The 22,758-nt window shown below is 37.4% G+C and overlaps 1 protein-coding gene and 1 long non-coding RNA gene across 4 annotated transcripts in view; one reads left to right on the forward strand and one right to left on the reverse strand.

Annotated features, from left to right (window-relative positions):
- mllt3 (MLLT3 super elongation complex subunit) overlaps positions 1 to 5,480 on the forward strand; it is a 54,785-nt gene extending 49,305 nt beyond the window's left edge. For all 3 annotated transcript variants that reach the window (XM_053497465.1, XM_053497370.1, XM_053497444.1), the window contains exons 8-13: positions 920 to 986; positions 1,921 to 2,059; positions 2,453 to 2,552; positions 3,388 to 3,456; positions 3,642 to 3,713; positions 4,908 to 5,480. In XM_053497465.1, coding sequence (XP_053353440.1) covers positions 920 to 986; positions 1,921 to 2,059; positions 2,453 to 2,552; positions 3,388 to 3,456; positions 3,642 to 3,713; positions 4,908 to 5,039 — 579 coding nt within the window. In that variant the 3' untranslated portion in view covers positions 5,040 to 5,480. The remainder of the gene's footprint in view (positions 1 to 919; positions 987 to 1,920; positions 2,060 to 2,452; positions 2,553 to 3,387; positions 3,457 to 3,641; positions 3,714 to 4,907) is intronic.
- Positions 5,481 to 18,082: 12,602 nt separating this feature from the next.
- LOC128509424 (uncharacterized) lies at positions 18,083 to 22,504 on the reverse strand. The gene is made up of 4 exons (XR_008356045.1): positions 22,421 to 22,504; positions 21,908 to 22,009; positions 19,144 to 19,336; positions 18,083 to 18,394 (listed from the first exon to the last, which is right to left on the reverse strand). It is a non-coding gene; the product is annotated as an uncharacterized LOC128509424 (long non-coding RNA).
- Between the last annotated feature and the right edge of the window lie 254 nt (positions 22,505 to 22,758).

Here is a 22,758-nt window from a genome sequence, read left to right on the forward strand (position 1 = left end):
GCCTGTGCAGTAAAACTGTCACATTTCTCCCGTTAGCAGCATGCAGAGTCTTTAATCTTGACCACATTGGGAAGTCTGCTTCATTCACACACGGACTGTCCAATGTTTTAAACACATCACTACATCTTACTTACATGGTTCATGCAAATAAAAACTTCTCAATGTCCTGACGTTATTTTTCAAGCTGCAGCTTTCTCATATAATTACAATAAGGGGCTTGGAAATGAGTCACTACAGCCGGGTCCCGTGTAAACGACCACATATGTACTAACGCTAAGTCCTGCACTTTAGTCCCAGGTCATAAGGACCTCAGGAGTGTAAATGTGCTTGAGTAGATCTTGTTTATTAATTACTTTAATTAATGAACCTATGTTATCTATGTATGTATGTATGTATTATTATTATTATTGTTAATTTTATTATTATTTACAGTTTCCTTTGAGTTTTCAAGGTTAAGGTTAGATTTATTTCTAGCATAGCATTAATTATTATTAATAACTGTGCCAGTGGTAATTAGATAAAGTGTATGTGTGTGTCTGGTACACATACTGCTTGAGGGGCCGTGTAAATCAGCTTTCATTAAGAAGGGCCTTAGTGCATGTTCTTGATTTACTCCATGGAACTGCCACTAGAACTCATTAAAGCCTTCACTGGGGAGAGAAAAGTGAAGCTAATAGCGCAGGTTTGTACTGTCAAACCATTGTTGCAGGATGTGACGGTCTGTCGTGATGACTGTAGAAGGCATGATTTATGTCTTTAGCTGCAGTACATAAAACATGCATACATTATGGGTTTTACAGTTATCAAGGCAGTTTTAGACAGGGAAGTACGGAGCAGAAGTTGTGAGACGCTTTTGTAACAATTAATTTAACTCTTATAGATTTCCTTCTTTTTAATATTTTCTTACTTTATCTTACAGTCTCCCAGCCCTGCCAGCTCCAGCTCCAGTTCAAGTTCAGGATACAGACCTACACACAAGAGACAAGGTAACCTCAACTGGATTCTAGTCTCTTCCCTTACTTCAAATACAGTAGCATTTAAACACACACATTTTATGTTTAGTTTTTTAATACTCAATATAGCCAAACCCTTCTGTGTTATTTGGATTGCTGAATAATAGTTTTAATAACAAATCCTTGCTATTAAGTCAATTTGGCATCATGCATTTTAGATTCCTGCTTTTCTTTAAGCTAATGATGGAACCATTAGGTAACTGGTTTGTCTCTAGGTGGTGCTATTGAAACAGCTTTTTATTGAGTGCAATCATTGCATTTATAGAGTGACAAAAAAAACATTTAATTGATCTGTTTCTGCTATTTATGCAGCTCCAGAATTGTCACCCTTGGTAAAGATGAGTAACACAAAAGGCACGGATGACTGGTGAAAAGTTTCAGTTCCGTTTTTGTTCATGAGAATTTCCAGGCATTTTTTTCTCTCTTTTTTTTAAACTAAGGTACCAGTAATTTTGGAGCTTACTATATAGTTTTGGTATTTGGTCTGCACATCTGGAGACTGAGACTCTCCCCACCCTGGAGATCAATCATTTCTGTTGCCTTTACCTAAGAGTTCAGGTTGCCAACTCGATGGTCATTCACACACTGCAGGCGATTTGGAAACGCCAATTAACCTACCTGTAACCTGCATGTCCTTGGACTGTGGGGGGCGGGGGTTGGTTTACCCCGTGGAAACCAACCAAGCACAAGATCATATAACATTTAACAATCATCAAAGCAAAAAAAATTATTAACAATTTTACACATGAGATTTGGCAAAGTATCTGCACAAGACATGTATATATTTCAATATTTTTCTATTAATATCTGTCTTTATCAAGGGTGGCAATAATTCTGGAACTGACCGTATGGACTGTATCGATTTCAATCTCAGGATGTCAATGTTCTCTCTGTTGTGCACATTCAGTGCTCGGTTCTTTGCAGGCGATAATTCCAGAATTGCACTCAGATGACAATGAAGACGAGTCAGAGGAGGAAGATGACAACGACATGGACTCGGACATGGAGCGTCCCTTACACACACACACGACGCATCGCCATCGCAGGTGGACATTTCTTAGATTTGCGCACAGATTTTATTTCTTATTGTTCCTTGTTTAGTTCTTTTATTGTTTTGTTTTTTTTCCTTTTTAAATTTAACCAATCCTTATTGATTTGAGTTTTAAAGACTTTTGTGAATTTAATGAACTGTTATAAGGTAACCCATAGGAACGGCATAAAGTTTTACTACTCAAGTGCTTGTTAACCATTTTGTCACAATAATGAGTTTACCCCATATATTGTTTACCAGAACTATTTGAGTTTTTTTGTTTTTGCTGTATTTAGAGCGGTGCTTAAATTTTGGTTCGTCTGAGTGAATTCACTGTAAATGTCTGGGTGCCAAAAGCCTGGGTACTGCAGTTACACAGATGCAGTAAATCTTTCTCTTCTGATTATAGGGTGAGTTTGAGTGACGGTAGTGACAGTGAGAATAGCTCCACCTCTTCACTGCTCCCACATAACGAGGCCCCGCCCCTCCTGAAGGCCAGCAATAATCCGGTGAGAGCAGATCGACATTTACAACTTTGTTATTAATTGGCCTAATAGACAGCGATGAAACTCTGAGATAAGATGGTGCCATATTTTTAGGGATAAAATGTGTTTGTTTTTTTGTGTGTGTTTTGTATGTTGCATACTTTTAATTGATCAGTTGAGAATTGAGAGTTCGATTATAATGATTTTTTTTTTATCTTACCAAATTTATAAGGAAACTTATGATTGATGAGTAAAACTAAAATCTCCCAATGTTTAAAGTTTTTATGATACAGTTATAAAATATGCTGAAGATGAAGACAGACTTTCAGAACAGATTCATACTAAACATTACATCATGCAAGGAAGTAAAAAAAAAAATGTAAAGTTCAAACAAAAGAAATTAAAGGTGATTGATGAAGTCTCACAATAAAAAAAAATCTTCTTAAAACTAAAATTTTTTTAAAGACTTGAGAACAAAAAATAATCTAGAGAGCTTTATACTGCATATAAAATATTGCACTCAAGTGCTTGCTTTGGCTGTCTATAAGAAAATACTAAGTGATTTAGAATAACTCAGACATACAGTCCAAGCACAGAGCAGTCCATCAGAGACTTTCTCGATCGGAGTGCTGGCTCCATATCTTAACTGAGCTACCACCGCTGCTTTACAAGTCCAACCTGTTGGGATCCCACACGTGTGCCTGGGAGCTATTTGCTTTCACCATGTAAAATATCTTGGCTACCTTGAAATTCTTTTCCCCATATTCAGAATGTCTTCATTCTACTTAAATATAGTTTCATGTAATCTCAGTGTAATTCATGCCAGTGTTACTGTTTAAATAATCCTGTTTTCTTACAGATTCTAGAAGTGAAGAGTCCCATGAAGCAGACAAAAGTGGAGAAAAACAAGAATATTGACTGTGACAAGGTGATTATTACAATACGAATACTGATGATGATGATGATGATCATGCTGGGTATTATTATTATTATTATCATCATCATCAGCACTAGACTGTTTTAGTATGTTATGAGGTGGGAGTTAAAAAGTCTAAAGGTTGATGTGTGTATTGAGTTTGGCTGGTCATTAAGGCATTTGTTGTATTGTTTTAGGCCTACTTGGATGAACTGGTGGAGCTCCATAGAAGACTAATGGCACTGAGAGAGAGGCACATATTACAGCAGGTATTGTTTTTAACCTTCATGGGAAATAATTGCCAAGAATCCTTTTGGGGAGTTGTAAGGAGAAGAAAAAATCTCTCTTAAAAAATTATTTAATTGGATTCATTTCATTTCCTAAGCTCAGAGCAATAAGGATGAAATCAGAACAAATATATGGAATATCCTTAAAGCAGATAATAGGCATATACCTGAAACATTAAACGTAAACCGCTTTATCCCCCAATGAAGTTTTCATCAGAATACTTTGAAGCCTAGTCGTCGGTATAAGTAAATGGACACCCAGGTTTGGCTGGAATATAGAGATAGCATGGGAGATTTCCAAACAAAGATTGGAAGCACATGCATAGTGCAAGATCAAGCCAATCCCTTGGAGCCTTAATAGATAATCCACCTCCTCAACCTTGAAACACTGATAATCAACTGGACTGCTTGAAAAACAAAGAGAAAGGAAAAAAAGCTATGCTATTTTATGTTTTTTTTTTTTAACAGGTTTCTAACGTCCAATGAAAAAGCTTTGAATATTGGACATTTATTTTGCTTAATGCCAAAATAAATGAAGATCTTCAAGTTTACCTAGTTCATATCTGCATCTTTTCCCCCTAAAAATAAGTTTAGTTAGGTTTTTTTGAGGGGGTTGGAAGCTGTCATATAAATCCATTAGCAATCAAACTGCCTAATTTCTCCATCCAGACAGCACTTCGGTCACATAAGCAGCTGACTTCTGTCTTTACTGTTGTCATAACAGACCCCTGGGTCTCTCGGTTCCTGGCCGTAGTTCAGCATAGAGACAATAAATTCTTTCCATATGGGGTCTGGCTTTGTAGTGTGAAAGAGATCAGGTTTGGGTCCCATTACTGAACAGTTCCATTTGTGCACAACCCTCCTCGCCTCACTCGCCTCCTATGCCCTTAATATGCTAGCGTGATCCTTTTGAAATAGAGAAATACGGCTGGTACCAATACTGTAAGTTTTTTTTTATTTTTTTTTTTTTTTTTTTATACTTTTTTGTATACTTTTGTTGTAAGTATTTTTACTGAAGACTTGATAATACAAAACCACTTAGTCAGCCAACCGTCCCTTAAACCTGGTTTTATCTAGCTGCTCTATGTAAAAATCTGAGTTTAATGTATAGAGGACAAAATTGCAGTGCTGATTGCTTGGGTTGCTTATCCTTTTGTCCTCCTTTTCCCCTTCCAGATTGTAAACCTCATTGAAGAAACTGGACATTTTCACATCACAAACACAACCTTTGACTTTGACCTTTGCTCCTTGGACAAAACCACGGTTCGAAAGCTGCAGAGCTACCTAGAAACCTCTGGAACATCTTGAAGACGTGTGCAGCTGGCTGCCATGAGCAGGAACACCAGACCTCCTGATTGTCCTCCTGATTTTGTCTCAATCAACTTGTGGCATTGTTATGGAATCGGCTTCAAATCAAGAGGTCCCGGAGCTCCTTTCTTCTCTCTGTGTGCCTCAGAGATGGATGTGAGATTCTTCCTGTCCACCAGGACTTCACCTGAAAAGCCTTGAAAAGTCCAGCATTGCCAAAAAAAAAGGGAATAAGTTCATGCGCCAAAAAAAAAAAAAACAGCGACAAGTAAAAGAAGAAAAAAAAAACTGTGCATATTGTTACGATGAATGAATGATGTTCGGTTCTGTTCTTTGTGATGAATGCATGTCTCAACACTGCCTTACACCATTGTCTATTTATTGAGTATGAGTTTCAAGTGTGTGTGTGTAAAAGCAAATGATATTAAACTTGTGCAAGCACTTGGGCACAGTCATGTCATTGGTGTTTTAAGGTGGTAAAGTGTTAGATTTTGCTCACCAAGTCTAACGTTAGCATCTGGTGTGAAAGAAAAAATTATCCGTGACATAAGACTGTTTGGACATTTAAAGGCACTGTAGAAATTGTGGTTTTAGAGGAACACACCATTCTTGGTCTTACTGCTGTTTCCAGAGAAAGCAATGTCACGAGACAAAATGTCACGGTGAGGATCAAATACTATTTTTAAGCGATTGCACATGAAGGCAGTACCAACATTGGAATAATTTACGAATGTCACCTTTTGTACTGGTCAGAACTGGGCTACAATAATGATTGATTTTAAGGCCAAATATGCTTACATTGTAAGAATGTGTCTCAGTTGAAAGCTGTCTTATTGAATCTGTTGATGTTATTTATTTCATAGGGACCACAATCGCTTTTTGGCTGTCTCTAAACCAGTGGGAACTGGTTATGGGTCTTTTTGAAATTTTAGTTTTTAACACCCCCCCCCCTCCCCCCTTTAAAGTTTACAGCTTGATCAATTGCTAGATGTCAGTGTGGGCAGATTGTACAGTTGAGCTGTAGGCTTGATGGTTGAACTATGCCATACGGCAAGACCAGTATCTTTAGATGGGTTATTTTAAATGAAATGAATACATCTGTAAGTGCTACAGATTTTTTTTGTGTGACCAGACTGGGAGGGGGCTGAATTATTGGCACTGTGTGTATAAAAAAAGAAAAAAGGAAAAAAAAGAAAAGTGTACGAATTTTTCATAATTGCATTTTTGTATTGTGTTTGTTTTTGAATGAAATCAAATCTTGTAAACTTTTTTTTTTCCCCTGTCTGGATTTCCCTGATTTGAGTTTCTCAACCCAAAGAACTTTTAGTTTAGCTATCATTATATAATGTTTATAGGTGTGTATAAACTTTATATGTGATAAAATCTGAATATCTTTCCTTTCTTGGAAGGTACTGGCCTGATTCCAGCTGAACTTTATTTATCCTAATATAACTTCCAAACAGTCTGTATCAGTGTCTGGTTATTGACTAGAAAGTGTGTATGATGAGAATGATTATTGTGAAGAACAATGTATAGCTTGTATATAAATTAACTGCAATCGGAGCTGACTGATGAACCTACAAGCAGTTATTATGGGGTCCAAGCACTCTGTGATGACATGTGAAACTTTGATCAAGTGCACCTGATCCTTTAAAAGGTCTTGGCTGAAAATTAAGAGAGATTATTTCATGAACATACAAACATCTTCATATTCAGATCTTCAGTATAGTGCCACATAGTGGTGAAGTGACGGAACACAGGTGATCCTTGGGGTGTGGTCTGCAACACACCTACCACACTTGGTTTTATTCATAACAGGAACTTTTAACTTTGTTTTACTATCAACATAAGGAAAAAAAATATTATATTTGTCTCAATATGCCAAAACAGAAATACAGATTTCTTTAAGTCATAACCGGTGAACAGTTATAAATTTCGTGAGACTTTTAATAACCTTAGTGATGGCCACTCTAGGCCATCTGAGTGGACCAAATGTGTAGGCATAGTAGAGACAACTCTTAAAATTTACAACTGTGCACGTTTAAATGTTGTGTCCATTAATTTGCCTAGAATGACTAATTTAAATAATCCTAGTTAATTGGACAAGTGATTCTGTGACAAGTGGATCTGAAGTTATGAATGGAATTAGTTTTAATAGTGATAATAATAGTATAATAGTAGAGTTATAGTGGAAGGGTTAAGGGGCATCCATAAAAATTCCATAGAATTTTTTTTTAAGTTTTACATTAGTTGATTTAAAAAAAAATAAATAAAAAAAAAAGGTACTGGAAGTGGCACAGTGGTGTAGTGGTTAGCACTGTCTAGGGTCCAGGCTCGATTCCAGTCTCTGTGTGCATGGAGTTTGCATTTTCTTCCTGTGCTTGGTGGGTTTCCTCAGGGTACTTCGCTTTTCTCCCACAGTCCAAAGAAATGCAGGTTAGGCTAATTGGCATTCCCAAATTGCCTGTAGTGTGTGAATGGGTGTGTGAGTGTGTGTATGTGTGTGTGCATCTTCTATACCGCTTTATCCTGTATTCAGGGAGGCGGGGACCTGGAGCCTATCTCAGGAGGCTTAGGGCACGAGGCAGGGTACACCCTGGACAGGGTGCCAATCCATCACAGGACACACACACACACACATTCACACACTACGGGCAATTTGGGAACACCAATTAGCCTAACCTACATGTCTTTGGACTGTGGGAGGAAACCCATCAAACACGAGGAGAACATGCAAACTCCATGCACACAGAGACGGGAATCGAACCTGGCCAGAAATCGAACCCGGACCCTTGAGGTGCAAGGAGACAGTGCTAACTACTACACCACCGTGCTGCCTTGATACCAGATAGTGAGACAATAAATAAATCTCTTCTTTAATTATCTACAATATATAAAATGAAATCCAGTGTGTTGAGATTACCAATTGTTCACAGATTTTTTGTAGTTTGTGCAAAATGTAAACAGTAATCACATTGGTTCATGGACCCTTAATCACCTGCTGGAAATATAGTGACCTGAAAAGAAATAATATGTTAGCAATCTGAATTTGATCGCTGAATTGTCCGGTACATTTTGATGGTGTCTTTTAGCTCCACGCTACGATCAAAGCTCCATTCTTTGCAAGTCTAAATCTAGCCTGTCTTTGTATTGTAACAGTATCAGCCAGTGAAGATGGTTAAGTCATTAGTGGAGCTTATCCAGTCCATTAGCAGTGGTGTTCTAGTGGAAAGCGCCACTCATGTCTCACTTAAGAAGATTCTTTAGCAGACTTGTTTTAAAGCTTAGTGCTAATATAAAAGAGACTCTGAAAGGGGGAAAGTTCATGAATGGCGTTTATTAAATCACACAACCTTCCAACTCTCTATGGAATTGTAGGTCATATGTTGTTTTTTTATGGTACAGTGTGGGAGATCCAGAAGATGCTCGAGTTCTTAAGGATCATGTTATCATCTAAAGATATTTGTGGAAATAGATCTTTATAAATGTTTGTACAATAGAGGGTAAGAAGGTGAGGCCAGGATGATAGTAGAATTCTCAATTGGTAGTGCCATGATGCAGTACTATGGAGGTACTTGTGGACTTAGGATCGAGTTGGCACAAAATGAGACAAAGTAAAACCAAACGAAGGTGTTGTAATATTTTTCTTTAACACACTGGCTTTGTTGATAAGGAAAAGAATACTTTATGTCCTAGTATGTTTGAAAGCATTTTATATGTCAATCTTCACCAGATGAGATAGTTAGATCCTGTTTTCTTTATTTACTTCAGCCACTTTTGTCCAGCCTTCGAATGGCAGCTAGGACGCGTGAGAGCATCTGTAACATTCCCACTAAGCCTTTTGCTTAACACCATTCCACAAAGACCATGAGCAGCTGAATGTCAACACAGAGCCATGTGTCGGGACTGCTGCCCATCTGTAGCCACATGAACTTTCACACTCATGTCAGACAACCAGCATGCGATACTAAAGAACGATCAACATAAAGGACACCAACAAATCTAGGCAGCTTAGTAGCTCAGTTTTTGATTGCAAGACGGTAATGGATAGAGAAATGGAATCTGGTCTAAAATCTACCTATATTATAGGCTGAATGAACTGTATTAGCACTGTAACTGCATCTGTGGAATATGCTCGTGTCTCTGAAGAACATGGAAGGAAAAAAACGTTGCCAGATTTATCCTTTTCACTTCTTCTATATATATTTAACTCACGAATCATGTCACTTTTTATTTTTAAACCATCATTCACTATAAGAGTCACTCTTTGTTTTTACTCTTTTCTTTATTATAATAATTTAAGTCCGCAAAGGCGTTCTGTCTAGATTTCTTTCAACCGCTTGTACATTTCCTACATTTTCATTTGCAAATACATTAAGCAGTGAAGCAGTAATTTATTTTAGGATTCATGCTGTTCAGAACTCTGAAACTGTGAAACATATCATTTACAAGTGAAACATATATAATGCACTAATCTTGCGTGACAAACTGGATTATTAAGCCTATCTGCAAATATCAAGCATGAAACTAACCATGAGACTATATTGAACAAGTATGTATGTGTGTGTGTGTCTAAGATAGAGAGAGAGACCTTTTTGTGGATATTTGGCTTGTTCCCTGTTTTTTTTTTTCTTTAATCAACCTTTGCACCTATTATTATTATTATTATTATTAGTAGTAGTAGTAGTAGTAGTATTATTAATAATATATTAAATCATTTAATTTAAATTAAATTTAGTTTTATATACAGTGTTTCTTTTTACAAACTGATGTTAAGGTTAAAATTAGATTCCAGTATTGTATGACATAAATTAGCCGTCTTTATAATTATATCAAAGGACGGTCCTCACAAGGACAGTAAGACAGACACATGTGTGTAGTTATTTTTTAACACTTTGTAAGGCCCAAAAAATTATATATATATATCCAAAATATTAGTGGTTTTAACATTAGGGTTGAGTTTAGATTTCATATTAATTACCAACATAATTGTCATAAAGACAATCTTAATGACAATTATCTAAAAATCTAAAGTGTGTGTGTGTGTGTGTGTGTGTGTGTGTGTGTGTGTGTTTAAGATAGAGCCTGGTTTTTTATAATGCCTGTCACACTGTCTGTCCCTCCCACCCAACACCTGTTCATTACATCATAAATCTGCACCGAGAGCCAATTATGAGAGCCACAGAAAGTTAAACCCCTGCTTTTGTTCAAAGACGTAAAGCCAAAAACACTTTCACACAACGAATAAAAAAAGGAATAAAATGTTCTTCAGCAAGACCACATTGAACTGCTTGGGTTTTTGAGAAAATATTCCCTGCAAAACCATTTAGTTATCACTTTCTGGAGAAACCTATACACTTACAATTAATAGGCAACTTCTAACTTATCTTTCTTATAGTATATTATATTCTATAGCAGAAAAAATGTAATGAGAAATAAAACTTCAGACAGCTCAACCCTCAGACTGTCTATACGTGGCCAGAGATACACCACAGGAAAAGCATTGTTTCCTCGACTTCTTTCACACTTCTTTCGAGGAAGGAAAAAAAAGAAGGCTGCACAAGTTTTCGGATCCTGGATTAACTTGAGCCATTTCACATTGCTGGCGTGCTGGTGGAGGGAAGGGAGTGGGGAGACGGCTGGTTCACAGTCAGTGCCAACAGCGGGACATCCTGTTTGAGCCTCCAAATGCCATTTCCTTTAATAAAAAAAGGAGAGACCTTCCACACTGAGCTCACACAGAAGCGGGCAAGGACATTGATCATCACCCTGGCTCAAGGCCAAGGCTTCGAGAGAAAGGCTTCGTGAGAGCCTCTGGGCGGCACTCTTAAAAAAAATGCACCTAAAGTATGTCATTAAAGCTGAAGGTTGGTGAAAAGTCTTCGGCAGCATTTCCAAAAGACCATCACAGTGCGTTGGGTTCAAAAGTTTAAAACGTTAACTTTTAAGAAGAAAAAGGAAGCTCTTCTTTTTCTTTCGTACTACTGTAGTGCTGAGCTGCATAAATAGAACTTATTCAGAAAAAAAAGGTTCTTTCAAAAAAGCTGCAATTTTTAAATCATTTAAAAAAGATATATTTTTAAACTGTAGACTCTTTGACACAAAAAGATTTTAACATTACATTTCAGACTGAACCTCAATGATGAAGACTATGAGCATGAGTCCATAGAAGAGAATGTAACAACAGGGCCCTAATATCACTTTCCTTTCTGAAAGGCCCTCATTTCAATCTGAACAAAACTAGTTCAAATATTTGTCCACCTTTAATCTGTCTTCTCTCTCTACGTGGGCATCGTGTTCGAGAATAAGTGGTTCAGAGAGAAAGTAATTGAGAGAGAAAGCCAGAAAATCCTCCCCAAACTTCCTATTCTCTGAGTGATTTCATCTTGAAGTCGCTAAGTCCGTTCTTCTCCGATTTGCACAGCGACAATAATTCAAAGGTCCGTCGCCATGTTTTCGCCAAGTTTTCTCTGGGCCCTTTCTTCAGACGCTCACCTCTCTGCCAGACCTTTGTGAAGAATTCTGGGTGGCAGCCATGTCATTGGAAATGCATACAAATTAGCTTTTTCAAAAACATCAGCTTGAGTTATGTAAAGAACAAAAGAAAGCAGACTTCAAAGTGATGGGTGAAGCTGAAGGGAGGGATGTTGGCGAGAAGGAGGGAGATCTTCGTTCCAGCTTCGTGAAGGGAACAGAATGGAGGAGGATAGACGGTTTTGACATAACTGGCCCTCCAGACGGCTGGGGATTTGATTGTTTCTTACGAGCCCCCGTCTCTTTCACATGTTTGGGCCCGGACCCCCGGTACCCTCAATGTGGGCCCGGACTCTTGGAGTGAAGCCCAGAGCCAACCTGCTCTTTGATTGGCCTGACTGAGGCTTTGTTCTCCCTCACGGAGCTGGGTGGGTCAGTGACCCGTGACCCTCCAACCAGCCCACCAGTCTGTGTTAGTGTGTGAGTGCCCAGACACTCTCCCTCACACACATACAATGCTTCAGTCGCTAAATCCTTCTCAAAGGAGGAAAGGTGGGGGCCTGAGAGAGAAAGACACACACACACACACACACACACCGAGAGAAAAAAACACACACACACATTCAGACGGCCAGGCTGGGTAAAGCTGCATGGCCCAGGCTTTCAAAATCAACCTCTTTAAAAAAAAAAAAAAAACCTATAGAACTTTATTATCCACATAAGTGCACTTATTTGTTACATTTGTATGCTTGAAATTTCTTGCATTTTTAGATGAGGGGAGAGAAGACACTTGATATTAAAATCCCCAAAATTCCCTTTTTGGGTGTAGTTTGAGAATATATAAATAAGCTAAGAATAAATTAACACTGGCCTCAGCTATGATAACTTATTCCAAGAGTAAAATAGTGTCTTTTTTTAGTCCGTTTTAACTAAGTGACAAACCATATGAATGAAAAGTCAAGTTAAATTTAGAGTAAATTTAAAAGTCATTAAACCTTGGATACAGCAGTTGGCAGTAACTATTAGAACCTCAGTGTGAATTCATCTTATTTCCTCTGAGCTAATTGAAAGCAAATGAAAGGAGAGTTACTATGCTGTGTTACTTTTTATGTAATGGGCTGTGGCTGGCTGTGCCGGCCTTCATGGTCTACATTAAACAGTAGTTTGGCCTGGTCTTGAAAGAAATCTCATTACTTACGTGTTTTAGCAATGTACAATTAATCACTGCTGGCGAGCAATTTAAACATTGGTTAGTGTCGAGTTCAGTGAAGCTCGTTGCAAATAATTCCAAATGGAACAAAGATCCCAAGAACATGAGAAAATATACACACATTATATATGATAGACAGTAAAAAAAAAAAAAAAAAAGTGATAAAAGGGCATTAGGGTTTTCCTGCCAACTTGGATCAAAGCCAGTTCTGCCCCCAACTTACCCCCGGATGACAAACAGCAGACCTTCAACTCGCCTCCTTGTCTGATCAGCTCCTTCACACAGCAAAAGAGCTGATGTGGAAAAGCTCATTGCTGCCAGGCAACAACTGGGCTGCTTTGCCTCGTAATGAATTGAGGACATCTGGAGCCTCAAGCTGGTGATGCATCAGATGAAAGTCCAAGGCTCACCGCAACACCAATCATTTTTCATGGAATTTGCTGGAAGGTATGATAGTGTACATGTATGATGTTCTTTGTTTGGTGCTGGAAGCATGAAATCCTGACTACAGTGAAACTGACTGAGGATGTTTCCGTTAAGCCCACTTGACACTGACCATCAATTACAACAAACGTCACTGTGATCTATTCATTTGTTTTTTTTTACTCCAAGTGCCCAACGTGCACTTTATCTGCTTCCTTATTACACTCTTTCTACATATTATATTCTAAAATCAAGTAGGACTAGATTTTAAAAAAGTTAACAGAACTCTTTCTGTGCAGTTATGGATAGTGCATCTTTTTTCTATATACAATCTATACTTGCCCCATATGTTTAAAACATAAAATTTTCTTAATAGAAATTAAATAAATATATAAATATAAATAAATAAATATATATATATATATATATATATATATATATATATATATATATATATATATATATATATATATATATATATATAAATTTTATTGATTGATCTAAATAATCATGCTATAAGCATTTGATTTCTATTAAGAAAATTTTATGCATTGTGCATTAAGGTTGCCACTACACAATGTCACCAAATTTTCTAGCCAGTTCAGGAAGTGCCACCCTTGTCTGGAATTCTCCTACACTTCTGTTCAGGGAAGACGCCCTGAATTGGCACAAAAATATAATTATCCATTGTGCCCCAAGATTGTTGAAAAATGCCACCATTTCTGCCAACTCCAGCAGCCCTGCCAAAAATCAGCCAATCTGTTCTCTCCTGCTGGGATCCTGAAAGGGCTTGTTTTGATCAATAAGCAAACCCCAACACTAATTTATCCAGTTAAGTGCCAGTGCACGTCACTCTTTATTTGTTTGGACACGCTGTCTGGAGCTCCTCTCACAGAGACTGTCTCACAAGCCTCAGGTTATTACCAATCAGGGGCTAGTAATTTTCTCTCCATTTGAGATGGGGTGTCACATTTGATTTTCATGAAGCACTCAGTAAACTGAAGCAAATGCATTCCAATAATTACGACTGTGGACAGCAAGGGGGGGGGGGGGGTTGCTGACTTGGTCCACTGTGGAAAATACTGTAACCGATCACTATGAGACTTTTTTTTTAAATCTTTATTTATTTTTTTCAAGTGTGAAACCCCATCTCAATTGGAGAAGATCAAATCATGAGTCAGCCTGTTTATACACAGGGAAAGTTGTTCATTTTTTAAATGAGCAAACCCGAGGAGAACTAACATGGGTGTAAAAAAAAACACAGACATATAAAAACACAGACATATACAGTATATAGTGTATACAATATATATATATATATATATATATATATATATATATATATATATATATAGGAACACAATGCAGACACTCGCTCACACCATGGGCCAATTTAGCATAGCCAACCCACCTACTGGTTTCTAGACGGTGGTTGGAAACTGGAGAACCAGAAAAAACCCATGCAAACACAGAGGGAACGTTCGGCATGCCTGGAGCTGTGGAAGCAGCAATGACACCCACTGGGCCACCATGCTGCCTGGTTGTTGCTTTTAATAAGGATGATGATGATTCTGACAAAAATAATTTTTCAGGGTGGTGTGTGATATCAAATGGCATAATCTTCAGAAATGCCATTTGGCTAATATGACATTATAAACATCTTAATGTGTTCAGCTCATGGGCTAAGAAATAAGAAATTAAACTCAGGGAAAGACTCTTTAAACGTTTTATAGAACCTTACAACAGAGAGTTTCCCTTCCAGTGAAAGTTTTACATGGAACCCAGCAAATATTGGAATCACTCACCTTAAACAGCCCTTAAGGAACTATTTTATGGCTTTTTTGTAACACTGCTTGGGTTGTAGACTCTTTTTCTTGTCATTGTTTATGTACGGAAGTTTAAAATTGACATTTATTTAACATGAAGACCAGTCTAGCATTTGTATGAAGCAGAATTTGTCTTTTGTCTTCTATGCTGTTCATACTTGCAGATTCAATAAGTGCTTTGTTGAGCTGTTTGCAAGTTCTGTTAGTCACTCTTCATTTGCTAAATTAATAAATGTACATGGATACTGATTAGCCATAACAATAAAACCCAAAACATTAAAACCAATATTATGTGGGTTCCCCTTGTGCCACGGGGTCAGCTCTACTGTACCTCCTCGGGGCATGATTTCACAAATGATGCTTTGGTTTCCGGTACCACGACGTTAGCGGCAGACCTTTTTGAATCAGACTTGTTTGTCCTTGGATGCTTGGTCAGACTGAGACCTGGAGAATTTGGTGGCTAGATCAACAACCTTGCACTCTTTGACTGCTAAGCCCCATACAAGCAAGTGTTTTGATACCTTTCTATAATAGACAGCATTTACTTCTTTAGTTGATTAGTGTTATGTTGGTATTTGTTTGGTTATTCATAATTGATATTTAATGTTGTTCAATTCACCTAAAAGTGGTGTAAGTGTTGTGCGTCATCAGTGAATATTTAACTTTATACTGTCTATAGTGTCTTTTAAAAGTTACTGCCTCCTCCTTTAATTGCATTTTATTTTTATTTGTAAAAACAGAGTTAAAACTTATCTGATCGTAGCAGGTGGCATGGAGGCTTGGTGTTTAGCACCGTCGTCTCGCACTTCCAGGGTCCGATTCCCACCTCAGGTCTGTGTGCATGTAGTTTTCGTGTTCTCCCTGTGCTTAGTGTGTTTCTTCCGGGTGATAAAGTTGCCTGCAACTTACCTTTTAGAATCCTGTGAAAGCTGTAAGGAGGGTACTTAGTATTGCTCACATGATTTTTTTTTTGCTTGTTAAATTAATAATGGTGCTGTGAAAATTTTTCAAATGTTGTTTATCACCTGAGGTTGATAAAACAGGGGACACTAACTTTTGCACATGGCTGTACTGGTATACTTCTGCTTGTGAAGTGGCATTTATGGCATTTCCAGAGTAAATTGTGTTAGTTAAGATAACAATGTGTATGTTGAAAAAAAAAAAAATACTATATTCCAAACAAACGCATTTGTCAATTACACTCACTTTTCCAGCTGAAAATTGGACAATTGCTCACTGGGAGCCATACTGCTCCACCTCCCCTTTAATTGCTTTAGCCTTGACAGAGTGCTGAGTCACAGTGCGGGAAATGTCACTTGTCACGCTGTGCCAGTATTTCCTCAGTGTGTGTGTGTGTGTGTGTGTGTGAGAGCGAGAGGGAGACTGTTATGACTTTCCCTTTTCTCTTGAGTTATAGCATTATATCTATACTGTCTGTCATGTATGTGAATTTACCTGCTACATGTGTTTGTGTGTGACAGCGTGTTTTCACTGTTACATTTGCTACGAGCTTCAAGTAGGGGTATAGTGTTGATCACACACTTTTCAAGCATCACTGAGTATAGTACATTGCGTAAACTAAGAAAAATGGAGTCAATTACAATCATTTAATGTTTATATTAAAACCCATGCAGTGTTATTATTGAATCCGGTGCTAATTTGTTGGTTTATTGATTCTGGGTTTTAGTGATTCCCATGAGATTTTAGTTGCTGTCTGTTATGCAGATGTTGTGGCAGATACAGCCAAATGTGAAGTGACAATGATATGAAAAAAATTTTGATAATATTAAACATAAGTGATAACAGTCAGGTTTTGCTGTTAGCTTTAATAACAAAAAAAAATACACATTTCTCGATTATTCAACATTTTCTAGAAGTGTTCAAACTGATATTAATAATAATAATAATAAAAAACATAAATAGTGGATACTGGACTCAAATTTTCAGAATAAAATACTGTTATACAAAATAATTGTATTAAGCTGCTATGACTTGGCTGGTTATCAATCCACAAGATGACATACACAATGTATTAGAATAAAAAATACATTGACAGTAAAATACATACACCGCGGTATTTGAATAAAAGATGCAGCCTTTGAACCATGTCTGTACACATAATGTTATGAGAGAGCTGGATAGAGCAAAGGAATAAAACACTGCTTTTTAGAGATTCGCACTGGTGCTTCGAACAGCCGTTAACTTTGAAAAACGATAACATATTGATGAAAGATGTTTTTCAACTTAAAAAAGTCATGAAAATAAAATATTACAAAATAAATCTTGGACATCACCAAGGATTGCATATTTCATCCAAACATGCATTCTTGTCCATTTCCACATATTTCACTGATTCTGTGTCTGGAGCCCACCCCAGGGAAATAAAAACACAAGGCGGGGACACCCTAAATCAGATGCCAACTCATCACAGGGAACAAGGACACACACTCACACACCCCATACACTATGAAAATGCCAATCAAACTACTTTGCATTTTTTTAGACTGTGGGAGGAAACCGGAGTACCCAGAGGAACTTATCAAGCATAAGGAGAACATGCAAACTCCAGGGTGCAGTTAAATTACAAAGATTTTTATATGCATGTGGTTAGGGCATTGATAGGTCAGTAGTCCAGGTTAATGTTATGTCACAGTCATAGTCACTCGGTTACAGGGCACGTTTAGTACCAGAGCCAAATCCAGATTTTTAAAAAAGGGTTGCATCAGAGAGGAATGCAGTGTCAATCCTTAGCCAGAATCAAATGCACAGATTAAATAAACCACTGTGGTGACTTTTAATGAGAGAAAGAGCAACAACAATATAGTGGGATTTACTCAATCACTCATTCACTCACTCATCATCTACTGTATACCGCTTTACCCTGTATTCAGGGTTGTGGGGGGCCTGGAGAATATCCCAGGAGACTTAGTGCACAGAGGTACACCCTGGACAGGGTGCCAATCCATTGCAGGGCACACACACTCATTCACACACTACGGCCAATTTGGGAACGCCAAAGTCTTTGGACTGTGGGTCGAAACCGGAATACCCAGATGAAACCTGGTGGGATTTAACCACCTTTTAATATGAACTGCTGAGCTATGTACAGTATGTGAGTAGTTTTCCTTGACTTACTTTATCTAACCACAAAATGACCATCAAAGTTGCCAGTCATCCAGCTGAGAGCTGGAAAGAGGCTTTGTGCTCCACACCTGTGCTGATAACTCATTCACTGGCAGGACTCTCTCAACCTGTGGTAAGGCCAATCTGTCTCTCATCACTCAGCGAGAGCAGGTCAGCCAGGAGATTTGTCTGTTTTGCCCCAGTGAAATCCGCTGATCCTTGTTAACACAGCACTTACAGCTGTTTTGTCTACTTGGGTGGCTGTTCACATGGAGTTGAGAGGCTCCTCAAAGAGCTCACTGTAAAAAAAAAAAGACCATTCAGAAGATGGCTCTGTGCACAGGAAATAAGGTGTTCCCAGGGGGGTGGGGGGTGGTAGAGGGGTATCAGTATTTTGTACATTTATACCTGACTGATCGGCCTGTAAAGCAGATGGCGAAAACGATTGGTAACAAATGAGGTTTCATTCTGGCACTTGACATACTTATCAATTGGCATATTAGTCCAGAACACCTGACTCTATCAAACTCAGGCTATTTTCTTTATGTGCCTTTACAAGACACACAATTCCTTTTGTCTTTTATTTTTAAGGTGCTTAGACATTTTGGTCAGCATTTAGCTGAGAAGTGACTTTTTTTGCCCTCACACCTACTGGTACTTGTCCACCCTCTAGTGGCCAAGTAAGGGCTTGTTTTTACTCTCTACTGCAGATCAGAATTCAGTCTTGGCAAATAATTTGTATTAATGCTGCCATACTATAACAGAAGCAGAATTTCCTAAATGAGTAACATATACTTGCATGATCAACAGAACCTGCTGATTGAGTCTTTCAAGTCAATATCTATGGCAGAAAGAGTCATAAAGAAATGTAGCACATATTATATATGATTTATATTTAAAATCTATATCTAAATTATATTTCTGTGATATATTAATAGGGCTCATTGACTCATTTCCCGATTAAATATCACCAAATGTATTTCTTACATCTGTGCTTAGTGGTTGCAGTGTTGCCGTACACCACCAGGACTGTGTGTGTGAATCTCACCAAGTTCTCCAAACCTTCTTTGGGTTTCCTCCAGGTAATCTGGTTTCCTTCCACATTCCAAAATGTGTGCTGTATGCTGATTGATGTTTGTGTGGTTTGCCAGTAGTGAGATTAGGTGGCACTTCATCCAGGGTGTCCCCTGCCTTGTGGGAGCCATGAGATCACTGTGGTATGCTGCAGGGCCCCGGTGACCCTACACAGAATAAGTGGCATGAAAAATGCATGTTTCTTATTTGGAAGTTGACCCACATTTAATGCAGGTGTTTTAAATAACATATTAATAAAGTAATTTTTTTTTTATCACTTTATATTAGAACCAGTAAAATAACATATATTAGGCATGTTGCTGGGATAGTTTACTGTATCCTCAGAGACCCAGGAACACACCAGTTTTAGCTACTGATACTAAATACCCTGACCTTTTATAGTTTGCAGACAAATTTTGCAACTTACAAAATACTACAAGATTTTTTATGGAAAAATTACTTGTCATAAGACATGTTTCATTTAATATGTGATTATGTAAATCAATGTTAAATAATAATAATAATAATAATAAAAGAAGGAAGACCAATTTTTGTCTCAAATCATGCGAAACAGTAACATGAGAATAAATAAATCATGTGAAAACATTTATGTGAATATGTTATGTTATAAAGGTGAAATATTAATAATAAAAACATATTCTGTGTGAGAAGATTCATGAAATATAACTATATAAAAAAGTTTAAAATATCATATGGTACATGTGGCCTTCACAGGTGATCATTAAACTTCACAATCAATTAATGGAACGTAAAATTGGTTTGTGGGTCCAAATATGAAACAATGTGTATTTATAGAGTTTTTAATATTTGAGGAAGTTAAAAATTAATTATTAAAGGTAGTTTTCAAATATGCATGTTTTCAGAGTGGACATTTTTGTAGTGCTTACAGGTGTAATAATGTGGGCTGGCAACTTTTGTCTACGACCCTCTTCACCTTATAAACCTAACGATGGTGTAAATTTGGTGCAAAGCCTCCCTGATACAGTAGACACTATGTCTAACAGTTGTTATATAGCTATTAAACCTGACACTACTACCCTGTCTAGCGTTTCTGTTTTACCGTCAAATACCAGACACATGACGCATATCAGGTGGAAAAACTATGCACTTAATATAGATGCAGTTTACTGTGAGCTGTGATTCTTCGAATTCAGCTTTAACAAAGTTATCCTCCTTTTTTGCCATGTTCTGGCCCTGAATCCTTGGCAAGGTAGATTCTCTCTGATTAATTTGGGATTAGGGGCCCATCATAGCACAGTGATCTCTCTAAACAAGTAAAAGTTCAGAATGTTATGCATGGGATGGCTAAATATTAGCACCAATTCTAATTCCCCCTTTAGTACTTTTGACCACAAAATATTGGATTGGAATATCTGGAATGGTTCTCTGTTGGTTCACATTGTCTAAAAATTGTTTATGACAGTATGGCTATGTAGACAACACCATTAGCTCTGTAGATATATCAAGTGATATATTGAGCACATCTACAACTGTGTGCATTAAACTTAATTAAACTTAACAAGGAAAGAAAAGTGGTTAAATGGCAGAAAGCAGTGTACACGGCATGTGGGGACGCTGCCAGGACATTGCCATGATGTAAACAGCACATAATGACATCGTCAGGAAAGTGGTGCGCATGGCAAGTGAGGACACTGCAGAGACGTTGATAAGACAGTCATGTGCATATGACATGGTGTATCTGCTGGGACATTGGTGTGAATGGCACGTGGTGACATTGTCGGGACGTCGTCAGGACAGTGGTGTAAACAACGTGTGGTGACATTGCCGGGACATTGTTGGGACAGTCGTGCAAACTTTATGTGACGTTGCTGAGACATTGCTGGGATAATAGTGTAAACAACATGTAGTGACATTTCCAGGACAGTGGTGTGAACGGTACATGCGACAGTCCTGAAATAGTAGAATGAACATCATGTGGGGAGACTGCCAGGACGTTGCCGGGACATTGCCAGTACAGTGGTGTAAACGTCATGTGGTGACGTTGTAGGGACATTACTCAGACAGTGGAGTGAACGGCACATGGCCACTTCCAGGAGCCATGTAAACAAGCTTGGAGTTTTTACTGATACATATCTTTTTCGGCATTCATACTGAAACAGCAAAAAGTTAGACATTACACTCTGAACATTTTTAAATATGAATGAGTCTGTTTTTGTTTGTGTATTTTAAAATCCCCAAGAAATTAAACTTTTTCACTAGGACATTTTGACCCGGTTGAGAAAAAAATTTAGGATTATCTTGTTATTGTGTTGGTTTTGTGTCCGTGGCTTAGGTCTCTAATATGAATGGCATGATGACAGGTGCTCTCTTTTTTCTTATATGTACAGTGCTAGGCTTGTTTCTAGCACATGGCAGTGTTAGAATATGTAAATCTTAATATGAGCAAGTCTGTGCATAATTGTTTATGGATAATAATAATCAATTAAAATGCTAGAAATAATTAAATCTAAAATCGACATTAGAGCTCTGATAAAAAATATATATATATTTGTAACTTTCATATGTGCCAAGAATTCAAAAGTTTTTCAAACTTTGCCAATCACATTTTTTAAACTTAATTATTCTTCCATTTAGACCTCTAAACATGCTGTGAATGAATTATCTGAACTCACTTGGCTTGAACTCAGTTGAACTAAATCCACACAGACAATCTGCCTGCACTACGATCTCCTCACTGACACCAGAGCTCAGCTCACCTTACAGGCCTGGGAATCCCCTGTTATGGCTTAATCTTAGTCAACTTTTAATGTTCAGGGGAAAGGTACAGATGCGAGATGCCTCCTCTTCTTATGAACAAGCTATTAATAGAATATGCAATGAATATAGATTATTAAATTAAATTCTATAAAATAATATTAACATAATTTAATTAAATTTTGCAAAAAAACATACTTTAAACCCTTTTATGCAGAATATGGAGATTGATTAGTGACATACTGAATTAAATTAAAAAGTGGAAATGTAGAATAATCTGAATACCGGTTAAGTAGAATGAGATTTGCAAAGGATATTATAGAGATGTCTCACCACACCAGGTGACAGGTTTACTAGGTGATTTTAACACGCTGTAAAAAATGACAGTGTAACTTACTAGCACACTGTACCCTATTTTCTAAATAAAGTGCCAACCTATGACATATTGTTAGCAGTATTACTGCGAGAACAGCTAGTACATTTTTAATTACACACCCTTCATTTTCATCTCGCACCTGGTGTTTCAGGGACAGACTCTGATTCCACTGTGATCCTATCCAGAATCCTAAAAAGTGATGAATAAATTTATACAATATTAAAAAACAAACAAAAAAGCAAGCTATATGAGTTAAATATTTGAAATATCAGGCTAGCCAATAAAACTTCAGTTATAAAGATAAGATAAAACCACCCCTAAAATAAGTCTACTAACATCTTGGTAATCAAGGAACTGATTCTGGTTGTCCAGAAACACATTTCACTCGGCCACACCTACATACATTTCCAATTGTGTTTAATACATTTAGTAAATCATTCAGGTTATGTAATTAATAGTATGCTTTAACATAAATAA

The sequence above is a fragment of the Clarias gariepinus genome, chromosome 1 (genome assembly GCF_024256425.1).
Source record: "Clarias gariepinus isolate MV-2021 ecotype Netherlands chromosome 1, CGAR_prim_01v2, whole genome shotgun sequence".
NCBI classification, from domain to species: Eukaryota; Metazoa; Chordata; class Actinopteri; order Siluriformes; family Clariidae; genus Clarias; species Clarias gariepinus.